Source organism: Halichoerus grypus, chromosome 3 (genome assembly GCF_964656455.1).
Source record: "Halichoerus grypus chromosome 3, mHalGry1.hap1.1, whole genome shotgun sequence".
Classification (NCBI taxonomy): domain Eukaryota; kingdom Metazoa; phylum Chordata; class Mammalia; order Carnivora; family Phocidae; genus Halichoerus; species Halichoerus grypus.
This window is the reverse complement of record NC_135714.1, coordinates 132,038,907-132,056,138: the sequence shown is the minus strand read 5'-3', so window position 1 is coordinate 132,056,138 and position 17,232 is coordinate 132,038,907. Positions and strand designations below refer to the sequence as shown.

Genomic DNA, 17,232 nt, shown 5'->3' with positions numbered 1-17,232 from the left:
TCTCTCCACAACTCTGCCAGACTGAACAAAAGGGATGCATTTTTTATTTCCAAAAGATATTTTATTTTAAAGATAATCAAGAAAGTTTATACAAACAGACTGTGGCAGCTTTTTGCTAATTTTTAAGAAATCAAAGAAGAAATGATCTCCAGGTTGATGACTGCTATGGTCTGAATGTTTATGCGCCCCCCCATTCATATGTTGAAAACCTAATACCCAAAGTGATGATATTAGGAGGTGGGGCCTTCGGCAAGTGATTAGGTCATGAGGGTGGAGTCATCATGAATGGGATTAGTGTTCTTACCAAAGAGGCCCCAGAGAGCCCCTTAGCCTTTTCTCCCAGTTGCGGGCACCAGGAGAGGTTGGCAAGCTCCCAGCCTTCACCAGAACTTGGCTGTGCTGCCACCTAATCTTGGACTTCCAGCCTCCAGAAGTGTGAGAAGTAAATCTCTGTTGCTCGTAAGCCACCCAGTCTGTGGTACTTTGTAAGAGCGGCCAGAATGGACTAAGACAATGTGTGTGAGTCATAACATTCTTCTGTTTAAAAACTCCTTGTAAGTTGTAGAAGGAAAACCCTCCAACAAAGCACAACATATTTCAGTTTTGTTTGAACAGAAACAACCTCCCTGTAGGTACTTCATATTCAAGATCTCACCCTACTTTTCCGGTTGATTCATCTTAAACCAGGCCCTGGCACAGACTGGAGCTGCTCTGTGCCCTGAGTGGTTTAATGTTGGTTTCATTATTATTTAGGGATGGGCAAGAAGATGGCTGCCATTGGAAAAAAAACAGTTTGTTATACTCACAGATTCCAAGACTGGGTTGGAGCGGGGAGGGCAGCGTATGCCACACCATGGCGTAGAGGTGGGTATGTGCACAATGGGAAGCACTGGGGTGGGTGAGGAGTCAGAGAGAGAGAGAGAGAGAGGGAAAACAGTGGGCGAGGGCCTTTATTGTGGTTTTCAAGGGAAGGAATGGGAAAGGCAGAATAGGCAGGTTTAGGATTGGCTAGTTTGAGTACTTTCAACAAGCTCTGGGGTATAGAGACTGTCTCTAGCTGTCCTGGCACTTGGCCCTGGGGTGATTAGGGCAGGTGAATGGTGGCCTAGAGTGATGAAGCATGGGAAAGGGTGTGGTTGGGGCTTTGGGTCTAGATTGGTTGGTTTGCATTTGAAAAGCATGTTCACTGTATCCTGGGCAATCTTCCGGGATCAGCAAGGACAATTGTCAAAGCATCAGAACACAGAAAATAGAAGACATGGCTAATACACTGCCCTGGTATAGAGCCCCTCTTAGAGGAAAGCAAAGGGCTCCCCAGAGCTCTTGCTATACTTAAGGCTCTGGAAAAGAAAATCTTTGCAGCTACCTTGTTTTATTCAGCGTATTGGAAATAGCACCCAGTGATACTGAGAGAATTCACTATTCAGTTGAACTTTTGTCCCCAAATAGCATCTGAAATCATCAAAGACAGTTTCTGTCAGGGCCTGGGCTTTCAGCACTTTGTTGTCTTTGTGTCAGGCCCATGTGGTCCCAGCAAGTGTCACTCACCACTGCTAGGTCCTGTGTTGATGGTCCACATACTTTCCGTCAGGCACCACCAGTGAGTGCTCTTCCTCTTCCTCTTCCTCCCTACTTTCCTCTCTGGTGTGATCATCCTCCTCATCTTCATCTCTTCCCTCTGCATCTTCTACCTCATCTCTGTCTTCTTCCAAGTTTATCTCCTTTGTGTACTCTTGAGTTTGTGAACCCATCGTATTCAAGTCTTCCATTTTTCCATCCTGTGGGGATCAAAGTAGTACAAATCATTCAGGATAAACTGGCAGTCCCTCGTTTCCAACATGCTCCCCTAAACAATAGAGAAGCTCACACTTCTTGGTCAGCATGGCATTGGTATAGGGAGTTGGCTCTGTCGGAGGGCTGCTGGCTTCATCAGAACGATCTTCCTCCTTCCTGCCGCCTGAGACAGAGAGCATTGGTTCAATGCTAATCATTGTCCCATCCTCTGTGACCACCTTTCTGACCACATCCAGGGACTCCTGGGCGCTGGCTTCCCCACATTCCTGCTTGTTATCACTTTCAGGCTCTACTACTGCTATTATTATTATTATTATTATTATTATTATTATTATTATTATATTTTGGCCTTGCCTATGTTTTTATTCTCTGACCCAGTCCCTTTAGCTGTCCTGCAAACCAGAGGCTCTTTGTGGTGTTATAGAAGTATGAGTCATCAAAGAAGTCAACTTCCAGACTCTCTTCTTCTTCCTTAACACAGACACCACCAAAAAGCAGTGTCTGATGATTCAGGCCACAGCTATCAAAATGCTAGATCTAGGAGTGAGCTATATTCCCCAAGGGATAATCTGAGTCCACACCCATTTGCCTTTTTTTTCCTTCCTCAGACTTTAGTGGAGCATATCGGAATGTAGAGTGTGTTTGTCCACCTTTGTTGACTGTTTCCAATAACCTCCGTAGATGATTATGCTCCCCTATGGAGTGACAGAAATTTCGCAGCCCAGTTTGGGTTTGGGCCCTGTTCCTCACAGGACAGCTTGCTCTACATGAGTGTGTCCAGGTCCTGCCTGTCATAGTGATAGATGTGATCCCTTGTACCCTCATGGAAAACACCAAAAAGAATTAACCGTGTCTTCCAGGCTACCATCTGATACCCACTTTGACTTAAAGGGTCCCTTGTTGATTTGACTTGGTCTCCGGCCTTGGTTGCCAAATGAAGGGCCCAAAGATCTGTGTAGTGAATATGGTCAATTCATCTTTCTCAGGATGATCAGAGAAAAACACATTCAATGTAGGTGAAGGTGGGGAATGTGCGTTTCTACAATCTGAGTGTTTTTAGCATCTCGTGTCTGGAGGTGGGCTATCAGAGCTTCAGGGTCTCCTCCTTCCCCAGCTCTTGGACATTTTCTTCTCCGTCCTAGTGGCCTTTTCTCCTTCTTGTCCATCATGTGGGTCTGAAGCCACACAGGGAGACCAAAGGAGGGAGCTGCTTGTGCAACCTGCTTAGAAGAGGATCCTCCCGGGGGCAGTTCTGGTGATGCATTTTTAAAGACAAACTAGAAAATTTGTCCCCCTCCCTCCCAATCATAAACATTATAACAGTTTACTATGCACTTTGTTTGGACTTAAAATTGCCTCCAACTTTCCTCTGTTTGCCTCAGAATATACAAGACCAAGCAACATAAGTGCTTATGTGAGTGTGTACGTACATGAGTGTCTATGTATTATGCAGTATTTATTCTGTTGCCTACATGATCTTTAAACATTTCTTCTGTGATGAGCTGTGCCTTTCTACAGGGTGAAGCCTGCATTGTCATCATTATTCTGTGCCATATCTACTAGCCCCATATGTCCCTAATCAAAAAGGTTGGTACCAATGCAGATAACCATCTAGCTTGGATCTGAAGAATAAATGAACTCAGACAAGATATTTTAGGTTCAGGATGTTGGATTCTAGGCCATAATGAATTTATTTAAAACAATGAACTGCACCTTGACAGAACACCTTTAACTTTACATAATTACCCTCATAATGTATGGTCTTCCCTCTGATACTTTCTCTTTCTAATATATACCCGGAAAGTTCTTTGGAAGAAAACTGCTAGGAACCCATTTGCTGGTGGTCACTAAGAGATTGTTATCTGTCAATAGAAAATTATTTTCTTATAAAATACCTAGATGTTCTGGGCTTCTTTGCTGCTGCTCTATTTATCCTTGTGATGACTGTCAATATTTTTTTAATGTAATCACTTCTCCTATTCTGCTGGTATTCTGAAATAATCTATTTTTGCTGCTTCAGCTGCTGCTGTGTATCTCATACATGGAAGCCATGAGAATGCTATAAAATTGCATAATGGAAACAAATAATTGGATTACACTGGAGAGCAAGTGGTTTTTCACAATGAAGTGCTATAATTTAATTATTCCGTGCTTATCTCTAATTCCTTGTTTCCTTTTCCCATTCATTTTTGCCAAATGAATCTCTCTTTATGGTATGTATTTATTAACATTGTATCTCTATTTCTGTGACATCTGAATTCGGGAGCTGAAATATGTGTCTGAGATATGCTATTTCAACTCTATCTCACCACTCCAGGCTTAGGGGAGGGTTGTGTCAGGCTAGCAATATAGAAAGTAAATTGAGTTAGCCCTTCACCATTATATATATTCTTGATAAAACTTGGCTGTGGAAGTTGTGCTGCACAGCTGCATGTAATGATGCAGAGAGATCTCTACAAGCAAACTTGCTGAGTAAAAGCTCACACTCATCTTTCCCCCGGCTTTATTGAAATATAATTGATAAATAGAAATTATATACATCACGGTGTACAATATCATGTTTTTTTAAAAAGATTTATTTATTTGAGAGAGACAGAGAGTGCAGGGGGGAGGACAGAAGGAGGAAAGAGATAATCTTAAGTAGACTCCCCACTGAGCATGGAGCCTGATGCGGGGCTCAATCTCAGGTCAGGACCCTGAGATCACAGCCTGAGCCGAAACCAAGAGTCGGATGCTCAATGGACTGGGCCACCCAGGGGCCCCAAAGTCATGTTTTGATATATGTACACACTATGAAGTGTTTACCACAATCAAGATAATTAGCATATCCATCACTTCACAAAGTAAGTGGTGAGAACACTTAAGATCTAGTCTCAGCAAATGTCATGTAATACAGTAATATTAGCTATAATCATGCTGTACATTAGACCTCCAGAGCTTACTCATCTTGCACAGCTGAAACTTAGGGTGCACACATTTGAATTTTACTAGATTATGTTATCTCACTTTCCAATATTCAGTTGCTTTTTTCCTATCATATATTTTACTGATTACCACCCCTCTCACCCCGGTTTCAGGAATAAGCTGCTGCCCAGTTGCTCCTATTTTCTAGCTGGATTGTCTGAACTATATCTCAAACTGATTGCCTACCATTTTTTAAAATACGCTACCAGAATTAACCCCTAAATGTCTTAAATACCACTCTACCTCATACTTATCACTAGAGGTTTAAGCCTCCCAGCCATCCGTTGTTATCCATATGCTCATCCCCATCCTGCTCTGTTCATCCTTTGATTTGAGTCAGTCTCCTAGCCACCCTCTCCCCCCCTCCCAAACTCTTCTACCATGCCCTCTGGAACTCCTGGGCCATCACTTAGCAAACTCCCTCATAAACTCAACCTGGTCTCTGACTGCTCCTTTATGGTCTTGCTCTGATTAAAACTCCCGCCCCAGAGGATACCGATTCCTCTCCAGCCTTTCACAGAGAAGCCCCTATTCCACTAATCACAAACCGGGAGGGAGCTGTTGAGGTGGGTGCCTGCCTAATAATTGCCCATTGCCACATCCAAATCATTTCTACCCCTTTCTCTGTCGAAAACCAATTCGCTTTTGGAAATTTATCTTGTCATGTGCTCGCTTCGGCAGCACATATACTAAAATTGGAAATTTATCTTGTCAGACTATACCATGGACATGCTTTCTTGCTGCTGCCATATTCTAAGCCTCCTTGTCAGTTAGGACCTCTACACCTTACAGTCTTCCTCTCCACCACCATGTTTATTGAGCCATTCAACACCCTGAGCCTCTCACTTCCTTGACTTTCTCACTTCCAAGGATCATCACCCATAATTGCACCACCTCTGAAATCTTGATCTCAAGCATGCTGTACTCTGATAAGCATTCTCCCTGCTGAAGAATACACATGGGACTCCATCCCAGGACCCTGAGATCAGGACCTGATCCAGGGTGACTCAGAAGGACTGAGCCACCCAGGCGCCCCCTCTGATAAACATTCTTATCTTTCTGTCTCACTTACTGTAGCCTCTCCATTCTAGCCTGTAATTCTTCTCCCAGATTAAGATCTCTAGTTTATGGACCTATCATTAAAGTCATTCAGTTGCAAAATCCCTTTAGTTCCCTCACTCCACAGAACTCTCCAGATAAAAACCCAGCACTGTCTAAACACACCTCTGCCTTTTGTCCACATAACTGCTTGGGGGAGAAGTCCTGACTTTCCTGCCTACTATCCGTTCTCATTCTTTGCTTTCTTTCCTATTACCTTGTTAGAGATGTCTGTTTGCATCAAAAGCAAATCTCTCTGATGTTTGGGGTCCCACCCCTTGCAGCCATCCTACAGGCATCACTTTTGTAAGTATTTTCTCTTTTTCCTACATCACCAATACCTGAAATTCTATTGAATATCTCCCATAAGCATACAAAGCATAGTAACAGTTTTTGTCTTTAAAAAAAACCTCTTTTTAAATTTCATGTACTTTTTTAGAAAACCATTTTATTTCTTTTCTTTGACTGCAAATCTGCTTAAAATAGTTGTGTCTCCTTTCCTCACTTTGCAGTCTTTCTTTGACCCGTTCTTCCCATCCAACCTTTCTAATAAAACCGCTTTTATGAACATGATTTCTGCTGTGCCACGTCCCAGCATTCTTTCTTTATGTTCATTTTATTCAACTTCTCAGTGAACTTGAAATGATTCTTTGGATGCTGCGTCTCTTGACTTTAGTGACATCTGTTTTGTTCTGTTTTGTTTTCCTTAACAAATTGGACCCTCATTTCCCTCCACCTTTGCTCACTGAATTATGAACTCTAGGACAAAATGCATGGACAAAGAAAACTGCAGCCCACAAGAGCTAAGAGATATGAAGAATAGATATTAATATTTTACTGTTCAAGAGCCATAGAAGGCAAGAATAGAGAGAATGGATAGTAGACAATGGCCAAAGTAGAAATAGAAATAATGGCAGAAACTTTTTCATATCTGCTGATTGCCCTAGACAACCAGCCTCCAATATCGTATGCTTTCAAGCTTGGTCCTTTCCGAAACTACTCCCAATTTTCACAGCATGCCTTGAGGGGATTGGAATTCAGGTAGATTGGTTGAGTCTCTTACTATAATTTTTTTAAAGTTTTTATTTAAATTCCAGTTAGTTAATATACAGTGTGATAATCGTTTCAGGTGTACAATACAGTGATTCAACTTTTCCATACAACACCTGGTGCTCATTACAAGTGCCCTCCTTCACCCCCAACATCTATTTCACCCATCCCCCCACCCACCCACCTCCATTCTGAGGTGATTCCCATTCTCATTTTAGTTTTAATCACTTAATCTTTAAAGATGTATTTATTTATTTTAGAGCGCAAGCAGGAGAGGCAGAGGAAGAGGAAGAGAGAATCTCAAGCAGACTCCCCAGTGAGCACAGACCCCCTCACTGGGCTCCATCCCAGGACCCATGAGATCAGGACCTGAGCGGAAACCAAGAGTCAGATGCTTAACTGACTGAGCCACCTAGACACCCCTAATCACTTCATCTTTAAAATTATAGTGACAGACTCCTCTCTCTCACTATAATTTAAACAATGAAATGATTAAAGTTATGTCAAAACCAACCACAACTTGTTGATAGAAAGAGAAAGAATAAGAAAACATTAAGAAATATTCATGGATGGAATTTATGAGGTCTATTACCCGTTCCAAACTTAGCAGCTTAAAATAACAAACATTTACTATCACACAATTTCTGAGGGCCAGGAATCTGGAAGTAGCTTAGCTGGGTTGTTCTGACTCAGCATGTCTCAGAGGCTGCATTATCAGGATAGTCTTGACCAGGGACACAGAAGATTAGTTACAGAGAATTGAGAGGTGAACACTATGAGGGAAATGAAGAAAAATGAGTTAAGATTAGCTTTCTCCACACTGTGTTCTGGGGGATCCTTGTCTCCTGCTCCTTCCAAAGGGGGTTCTGTGGTCAAATAGGAATGGGGAACACCTCAGAACTCACCCCCTCTAGAAATGGGCATAGGGAAGGCTCTGGGAGAAGTCCTGAGGCACAGGATCCATTTGACTTGGTTATTTCAGCATTTCCCCAACTTTTTGACTAAGGGACACCTTTATTTATTCATTTTTAAGACACATTTTTTAAGGATTTATTTATTTGTTTTTAGAGACAGAGAGCACTCACACTTGTGTGCATGAGCGGGAGGGGAGGGGCAGAAGGAAAGGGAGATAGAATCTTAAGCGGACTCCGCGCTAAGCACAGAACCAGACACGGGGCTCGATCCCACAACCCTGAGATCACAACCTGAGCCGAAACCACTGAGTCAGATGCTCAACTGACTGCACCACCCAGGCACCCCAAGACACATCCTTTAACTGCTACCTCAAATATCTGTGACACCTAGATTTGATCATGCCCCTTCATTAAGGACAGCAATAGTGTCCTTAATTTAAGGCTATGGGAAGAAAACAGAACTTTGAATTTTATCCTTTTGAACTTCATTTTTGTGATATTTTAATATAAATAATACATTAACATAGTAAATGTAAAATAAATAAGTATGAAGGGTGTACCTGCCACATTTTTTACTGGTACAAAGAATCCCCTGGTGTACAGGATAAAGTTATCCTACTTCGCATGTTAGTCAGGTTCCATGAATCTGACTCTCCAGGCTTTTCTCTAGACCCTGCCCAACCTCTCCCTGGACTCGCCCACTAGTGTGTTGACCCTTCTTACAACATGGCAGAGAATTTGTTTAAATGTTATTACATTTTCTAGGATACCATTTTCACCTGAAATATCAGTTTGTCATTTTTTTTTTTTAAAGAGTTTCTTTGAGCAAAAATTGATTTGGATCTGGCAGCACCAAATTAGAAGTGGTTAGCAGCACTTCACCGTCAGGAGCTGGGGGGAGACTTTAGTATAGAGAAGAAGCAGAAGCAAAGCTAGGAAATTGTTTGATTGGCCATAGCTTAAGTGGCCAGATTCTATTCCTGTTCATTGTCTTTGTGGCTTTGTTATCTACCTATAAACTGGACTGGGTCCTGAACTCTTCTAGTTTCCTCAAATATCTGTCTATGACTCTTCAAACTAACATTTCCAGTATTTTCCCAGCTTTCTTGAGTTGGAATCACTAACAGCAAAGACTGCCCTTACCCTCATCGGAAGGGACCATACTGGTCCTCCTTGATTCCCAGATGGCAGCCAACCTTTAGGGCCTTGAACATTGGGTCCATATCTCCCAATTTCAAAAGGCTCCTCCAGACTTTTGAAACTGTGCACCAGCTGGGGATCCCAAATCCTGTTTGTTTTTGAGCACCCATCTCAAGGATTCCTTCAGCATTGAGGTTTCTCTCCATTTAGTGTTCCTGGTGTGTGCCCACATCTGAATCATGAAGATCCATGATCCTTTATCTGTAGTTCTGAAGCCCCAAAGTGCTCAGATGGAAAGTTTGTTTTGTTTTACTTTATTGTTCTTTTTTTTTCCATCTATACCAATATTACATTAGCAATCAAAAGTAATGACTTAAATATTTTGGTATAAATTGAAGATAGCAGAGATTGATGATAGTTTTGCATGAAGAGAGAATTATGCAATACAATTTTATAAGATTCCGAATGTAAAAGAAATAATGAGAGGACACATAGTACCATCATAGTTGATTAAAACAGAAACCTGGGATGGGCATTAGAATTGACCTAATTCAACATCCCCTCAAGATGGAAAGTTTTAAAACCTCATCTGGTGAAACACCTGATTTGAACCTACGTGAAGCCATTCATGTTTTTAAAAATCTCTCTAAATGTGTCTATTCATACATTTTGCTGCAGAACATTAAGTGTTTGATTACGCAGTACCGCCTCAGACCCGACTAGGTACACGCACTCTATTGCCTTTCTGAAACTTGAAACAGTCCAAGTCAAATCTATCTGGCCCCAGGTATTTAGGAAAAGGGGTCTGTGAAATCTTACAATTGATAGTGATTAACTATTATAAGTGCTTGCATACATGTTGTATCTCCCCTTCTAGTAACAAGCCTGCAAGGTGAGCAGGTCCCTGCTTTACAGACTCAGGGACCATCTGATTTTCTCCAGTCTATGGTCCCCGATGCAGGCAGCGCAGACATTAGACCCAGATCATCGGCTCCAGATTGTTTCCTGGTGCCGTAAACCCAGTTGTACCGTGTTTGTCGCATAGTCGCATAGATTGTAAGTCCCTTGTCAACAGGGACTCTGCCTTCTTTTTTCCTCTAAGACTGAGTCCATGGTTGGCATTGCCCTTTGCATAGTGTTTAAACAAGCCTTTCATGAAAGGTAGAATTTATACCATAGCAGTACTTTAAAAAGTCTAATTTTAAAAAAGTCACCAGAGGCTTTGGGGACAGATGAATCTCTGGTCCAGTTCTAGATCTGCAATTTACACTCTCATTTACCTTGGGCAAGTCACTTAGTTTCTCTGTGCTTTGGTTTTCTTATCTGTAAAAATGAGAGAAACTATAAAAGTCTTAGAAAGGGGGATTAGAACAATTGAAGGAGAAAATCCACGAAATACACAATACATATTCACAAATGGTTATTATGAGAAGAAAGCACCCCACTGATGAATTCAACAGATGCCAATTGAATTCCTACAACTGGAAACCTGAGAGCTATAATAATTTCCCTGCAGAAAGATTCACTGTTCTATGAGAACAAGCTTTTCACTTTGTTCATCAAACATTTTACTTGTTCTTGGTAGCATTGCCTGATTGAGGATCTTCGTGGACAGCGTAGGAATTAACATTTTTGTTTTTACAGATCCTAAGGTGGAGTGATACTCACTTCTTCACGTTTTCCCCACTTTCTCATCCCTTCTCTCACCTGCTTTCTCATTCCCTTCTCAAACTGAGGTAACTTCTGGAATCCAAGGAGAAATACAAAAGGAAGGGGAAAGGAAAGGTCCAAGGAAAACAGAAGGGAGAAGGCAGGCAGGTTGGAGAAAGAGCAGGGTCTCTGTCGGGTGCCCTGCAGTACTCTGTCTGTTGACCATCAGCCTGCAGCCCCTCTTGCTGCCCTCCACTGGGGACCTGCAGGCCGTCCGGGGCTGCTGCAGACAAAGGGGCTACCTTGTAAGCACGGTGTGTGTGTGTGTGTGTGTGTGTGTGTGTGTGTGTGTGTGTGCGCGCGCGCATGTGTGAAACGACACTTCCTTGTTTTCACCGCGGTCGCCCCCAGCCCCCATTTCTCCTGTTCTCGTTGCTAACAGACATGGCCCTGGTTCTTTATTCAACTCAGGACATGGAAAACCGCTCTATTTTTGAAGCTGTATGTCCCCAGTGTTTTTTAGTCCCCAGTGTCGGGTAATTGGGACCTCAGAGCATGAGAACCATTTCCAGGTTTGTTGTTATCCCAAACAATACTCTCTGCCCTCCCTCACTCTAAGCATGTGCTTCTTACACCGGCCTCTCTTTGCCTCCTGCCAAACCTTTCTTCTCCAGAATCCTCTTTCCTCTTTGCTCAGTGCATCCCTGAACTGTAGGGGGGAGAGGGAGGGAGGGAGGGAGAGCAAGAAAGAGACAGAAAGAGAGAGAGAAGTGAGTGAGAAAGCCCAGGCTGTTGTGACTTACCAAGGATTTTTGTCAAAGATGAAAGTATCCAAATGTACCAGACAGAAATGGAAAATGGTGCTTTAAAGTAGGAACACATGTTTTACTTTAGAAAAGTAAAAATTGCAGAGGATTATTTTCTTCTATTGTATTCTCTCCCCTCTCCTGATTTTTAGTTGGAGGCAACACGGAATAAACAGTACGGGATCTACTTCTCACTACTACTACTACTACTTTATGCCCTCTATTACCTTTCTAAAACTTGAATAATTCAGAATTCCAAAACAAATCTGGCCCCAGATATTTAGGATCAGTAACTTCACTGCCACCATCCACTCCAGACTTGATGATTCCAATAGCCTCCTAACTGGTTTCCCTCTTTCCACCCTTGCTGCGCTCCAGTTTATTATGAATGGTGTAGCTAGAGTGACAGTTAAAATCTAAGTCAATTCAAGCCTCTCTTCTGCTCAAAACCCTCCAATAGGTCCTCCTTTCAGAGGCCTATAGAACTCCCCATGACCTGCCCCTACCATCCTGACATCACCCCATTGGCTTCCTTGCTGTTCCCTGACAGGCCTGGCTGTACTCCTGCCTCAGGGCCTTTGCAGTTGCTCTTTCCTCTATCTGTTATGCTTTTCCTCCAGATTACTGAAGTCTAGCTCCCGCACATAGGTCAGTCTTTACTCTGCCTTCTAAGGAGAGTAAAGACTGACAATCTTTTCTAAATTACGTCTTCCTCCAAAATTTCCTTACCCTTCCTCTTTAGCAGTTAAAAATTATCCTAGGGATAAAAGTATTTGGTGTTTGTTTGTTTGTTTGTTTTTCCTCTTTGGACAACAGGAAAACTTGCCTTGAATATCTTTGGCCTGTAGTGTGAAATTATTGCTTCATAGGAGTTTTAAGTGGTAATCTCATTCATGTTTAAGAATCAGCACTGAATGGGGTGCCTGGGTGGCTCAGTTGGTTAAGTGTCTGCCTTCGGCTCAGGTCATGATCCCAGGGTCCTCGGATTGAGCCCCACGTCGAGCCCCACGTGGGGCTCTCTGCTCAACTGGGAGCCTGCTTCTCCCTCTCCCTGCCCACCCCCCTGTTTGTGCAATCTGTCTCTCTCTGTGTGTGTCAAATAAATAAATAAAATCTTAAAAAAAAAAAAGAATCAGTGCTGAAGTACGGATACCATGCTATTACATGTGAACTCATATCTCACGGTTAAAAGTAAAATGAATATCTATCTTTTTTGTTGTTTTAAAATTCTATTCTAGGATCTTTGTCAATGATTCTGCATCTCAGGGTTCAGGAGAAATCCATTTGTAATCACTTCTCATTTATCCAACAGGGTGGACTAAGCGCACAAGCTTTTGTTCGTGTGGAAATGGAGGATGTGAATGATAATGAACCTGTCTTTAACCCGTCAACCTACGTGATGAGCATTAGCGGCCAGACCCAGCCAGGCACCGAGATCATCAATGTTCTTGCCACTGACAGGGATTCTGGGATATACGGAACAGTGGCTTATGAGCTCATTCCGGGAGACCTGTCATCCCTTTTTACCATCGACTCCACTACAGGTGTGTGCTCTTGGAACAATTTTCCTCTGAAATCAACAGCTTCCACTTTACAGCCAGAAAATTGGCCAAAGTGATTTTTTTTATTAGCAGGGATGTTGCAGGACTCACTTCACTTTCCAGAAGGCAGCAAGGTATATCGTAAAGATCCAAGGTTTTGTGATTACATGAGACCCGGATCTGAGTTCGAGCCTTGTCTCCTACTGGTCTTACAATCTTTATTGGCCTCAGTCTCTTTACCTTAAAAGTAGCCCTATTAATTCCTGTGTTGCGAGGTTTTGAGAGGATTAGAGGCAGTAAATTATGAGAAACAGCTGGCTGATAGTATTTATTTTGCAAATGTTCATTCACTCCGTTCGTATGATCTTGCCATCTAAGGGTGATTTCCATGATTTCAGTGTATTAAGAGATAATTTAGTGCAAAGAGCATTGCGTGGACATCCAAAGTAGATCCCTTTCTTGTACTAGGTCTGGCATTCCCTAGTGTTTTGGGGTCTTAGCTTCCTTGTTTTTAAAATGATACCCAAAGCTCCTTTTACTTCTCTAATATAGCAATTGCATATCTGCCAAAGAAGTCCAGTGGATAAACTGAGTCTTTTAGAAATAATCAAAATTTAGGAGGTTATCATCCCCTTCTTATTGGTTTATTGTTAACAAAGTAATGTTTGAAATGTTGATTACAGGAAAATCTAAAATTTCAAGTATATATTATTACATTGTAATACTTTTGAGATATTGGAGATGTTCTGGTCCCAAAATGGTGCTGCAAAAATAAACACACAAAAACTTTTTTTCTTTTACTTTTCTCCTTCTTTTAAAAAAATTTAATTAAATTTTACTTCATTGTAGTAAGAACACTTAACATGAGCTCTGTCGTCTTAACAAATTTTTAAGTATATAATGCAGTATTGTTGTCTGCAGGTGTAATGTACAGCCAATCTCTAGAGCTTATTCATCTTGCTTAGCTGAAACTTCATGCCCACTGATTAGCAATTTCCATCTCTCACTCCTAGCTAGCCTCTTGCAACCATTACTGTCTTTGATTTTATGATTTTGACTATTTCAGAGACCTCCTGTAAGTGGAATAATGTAGTATTTGTGATTCTGTTACTGGCTTCTTTCACTCAACACAATATCTTCCAGGTTCATCCATACTGTTGCATTTTGCAGGATTTCCTTCTGTTTTAAGGCCAAATACTATTCCATTGTATGTATGTACCACATTTTCTTTATCCATTCATCTGTTGATGGACATTTAAGTTGTTTTTACAGCTTGGCTGTTGTGAACCTAGGAGTGAGGATATCTCTTTGACATTTTATTTCTTCTTAAAGCACCTGACCTGAGCACAGGTAGAATGCATTTCTGTTGTGATGAGGATAATGTCAGGTGCTATATAGATATTTTGTGTACATTGTCTTTATTGGATCTTCACAATACCCTCTGCAACAACCATTTTCGCTAGCAACAAACAATAATTTACACAGCAAATCTAACCATGTTAGTTTGGCTTCTAACCCAGCCCCAGTAGATGGAGAGTCATTGCTTCTTGCTTGGAAGGTGTACTTGCATCTGATGTGTGTGACTGGCTGGGGGACTAGTTGTTTACAATGGCAGTCTTAATAAGGCAGAACTTTCCTTGCTCAAAATAATCCACTGACATGGCTCCTTTAACATTTCAAAGATCAGAAGAAAATACTTTTTTTTTTTTTTAGGAAATTAGTCTGCTTATCTTGGTTTTTTCAAAATCCGTCTAACCTCCTTGTCAAATTGTCAGGCCCTCTAGGACACTAGCATTGTCAAAAATATATAGGTCAGCCAGTTATCAGCGCACAGGATCTAAAAGCATTTAGTAGATTGTTTTTAAAAGACATCAACAAGCTCATCGTCTAGTTTTCCCTGGAAGGTCTTGAAGAATGAGCTGTACTGTGTTCTGTTTTTAGAAGAGATCTCTTGCTGCTCTGCTGGCTTCCATTCCTGGCGTGGGCTATAGGACAAATGCCATTGTTAATCAAGGAGAACGCTTTATGTGGGTCATTATCGAGGGAAGTATCACGGTATTTTTTTTTTTTTTTTAAGCAAAGACCAAACTCATAATGGAAGTAGCCGTGGGTTATTATTGTTGGCAGTTTTGATGCCGGTTCATTTAGGTTGAAGACATTTTTCTAACAGTGCTCAGAATTTGGTTGCGCTTAATCGCAACTCATGAGAAATTCATGAGGCCTGGTAACGCTTTACTTTAACCTTTAGAAGAGAATAAACAGCATCACAACTAGCTATGGGGAAAAGTTGCCTAGTGAACAGGCAGTCTTCAGTTGGAACAGCTGAATTCAAGTTCATCTGTTGGCTGACCGCAACTCCGAATACATTTTCTATATCGTACGTAATAGTTAGGCTTCTAGGCCATGCCAAGAAAGCTAATTGAACTGTTGATGTTCTCGAAGAGTAGAACAAGGAGCTGTACTGGGATATGGTTTTCTTCTTCTGGATCTGCTTTTTGTTGTCATTGTTGTTGTTGCTGTGACCTATAGAAAGCTGGACTTTCTTGCTTCTGCCAAAAGGTCTGTCTTTACCAAAGCTGCCAGTGTAATTGCAGTGTCAAGAAATTGCCTCTATCAATATGTATTTGGAGAATGAATGAATAAGTGACATCTAGAAATAATTGAAAAGTGATTTAAATCCTTATTACAAATTCTTAAGAAACTGCAAGAGAGTGTCATTGATAACACAGAGCAAAATTTCATTTAAAATCTTCTTTCTGCATCACAGTGTGCTAGGTAATGCTATGGCTCACCCCCACTTTTCCTCAAAATTCTCCCAAACTCTTTCCACCTGGCTAGCACTTTTCTAGATATATATGCCAAGTATACTAAATATATTTGCATTTATATATAGTTATACAATTCTATAGATGTATAGCTGTATAGTTTTATATCATATGAGAAGAATATTGAGAATCAATGAGCTAATTTATATATTGTCACTTCTTCGTGAATTACTCTTAGGAATCTCGCTTAGAGACATTTATTCGTTTGTTCACTGGTTCATTCATCCTTTCATTTTGATGCTTCCTCTATCAGACATGCTGTTTTCTAAGCTTGCACATTTTGTGCTATAGGCTCATGTTTTTCTGAAGACAAGAGATTGCCCATTGATCTCTTTGTGCCACAATCAAGACTCATACTTTAAAAATAGAGCTCTTTGACTTTCTGTGTTCATCTGGTAAGAAAAATGTTTTGGAGAAAACTGGAAGGGGGTGTGGTGATGTCATGGTTGTTTTCTCTTGTGGGTTTATCTTCCTGTTCTGTTTCTGGTTTTCTAAGTTTGTTGTTGGTTCAAAGAACATTTTTGTAAAATGTGCTTAGGCACCAGGAGAGATATTGAACTGAGCCTTCATCTCTCTTATTCTCAGTTAGTTGGGTTCCTTTGATGTGGGCACAAGGCCGACCACACTGTTTTGAGTTTTAAAAGAAGGAAATACAAGAGTCATGTTTATTAATAGCTCTTTTTATGTTTTTAATCCCATTTTATGAATTGTATGTAGATTTTTTTCTTATGTTGTTTGAAGTATTCCCTTTAGTAGCATGAAAAGAGTAGTTCTTTAGCTCCTTTGTTCGTTCTATTTATTTAGTAATTTTATACTGAAGTGAACGTTACTGCTAACTCCGATTATTTTAAGGTGTCTGATTTCAAACATTTGTGTTGGCCATTTGCAGTAGCCCAACTACCTCTTTTGCTAGGATTACCTTTAGTTAAATTCTTCTGGTTTGCCTCTCTTCATAGAAGCAAGTTAATGATATAAAGAAAAGTCAAAGTTCTAAAGAGTGTAGCTTATCTATTCAAGGCAGAAAATGGAGGCAAGTTCATCCTTTCAAGACATATTTATTCAATACCTATTATGTACCAGGCACTGTTTGAAGTATTTGGGATACATCAGTCAGTAAGACAGAAAAAAATTCCTGTTCTCATAGAACTTACAACGAAAGCTTATGTTGCTTTGCCTATTGTCTATTCTATGGTTAGTTGTGGTGTACACAAAATCCAAGTTTAGCATTACAGAAGAACAAGTAATTAAAAGGGTAAGTGAGTGAGTTAAAGGCAGCTATGCCTCCTTATTTGGTTGTAACCTTTTGTTTGTACAGGGTGTGTGGATTTTAACATGGGCTGTGAGTAATGTAGCACAGACTCTATTTTTCTTTATTTCAAGGGCAGATCTTTTTCTAATGTTAGTTTTAAGCTCACATTTCATATCATGTACTGATTCTCATAATTCTTCG

The 17,232-nt window shown here is 40.9% G+C and overlaps 1 protein-coding gene across 1 annotated transcript in view; it reads left to right on the top strand.

Annotated features, from left to right (window-relative positions):
- The window catches only part of DCHS2 (dachsous cadherin-related 2), a 119,939-nt gene that overhangs the window by 11,598 nt on the left and 91,109 nt on the right, over positions 1-17,232 (top strand). The window contains 2 exon segments of the mRNA XM_078068246.1: positions 2,781-2,816; positions 12,729-12,960. Coding sequence (XP_077924372.1) covers positions 2,781-2,816; positions 12,729-12,960 — 268 coding nt within the window.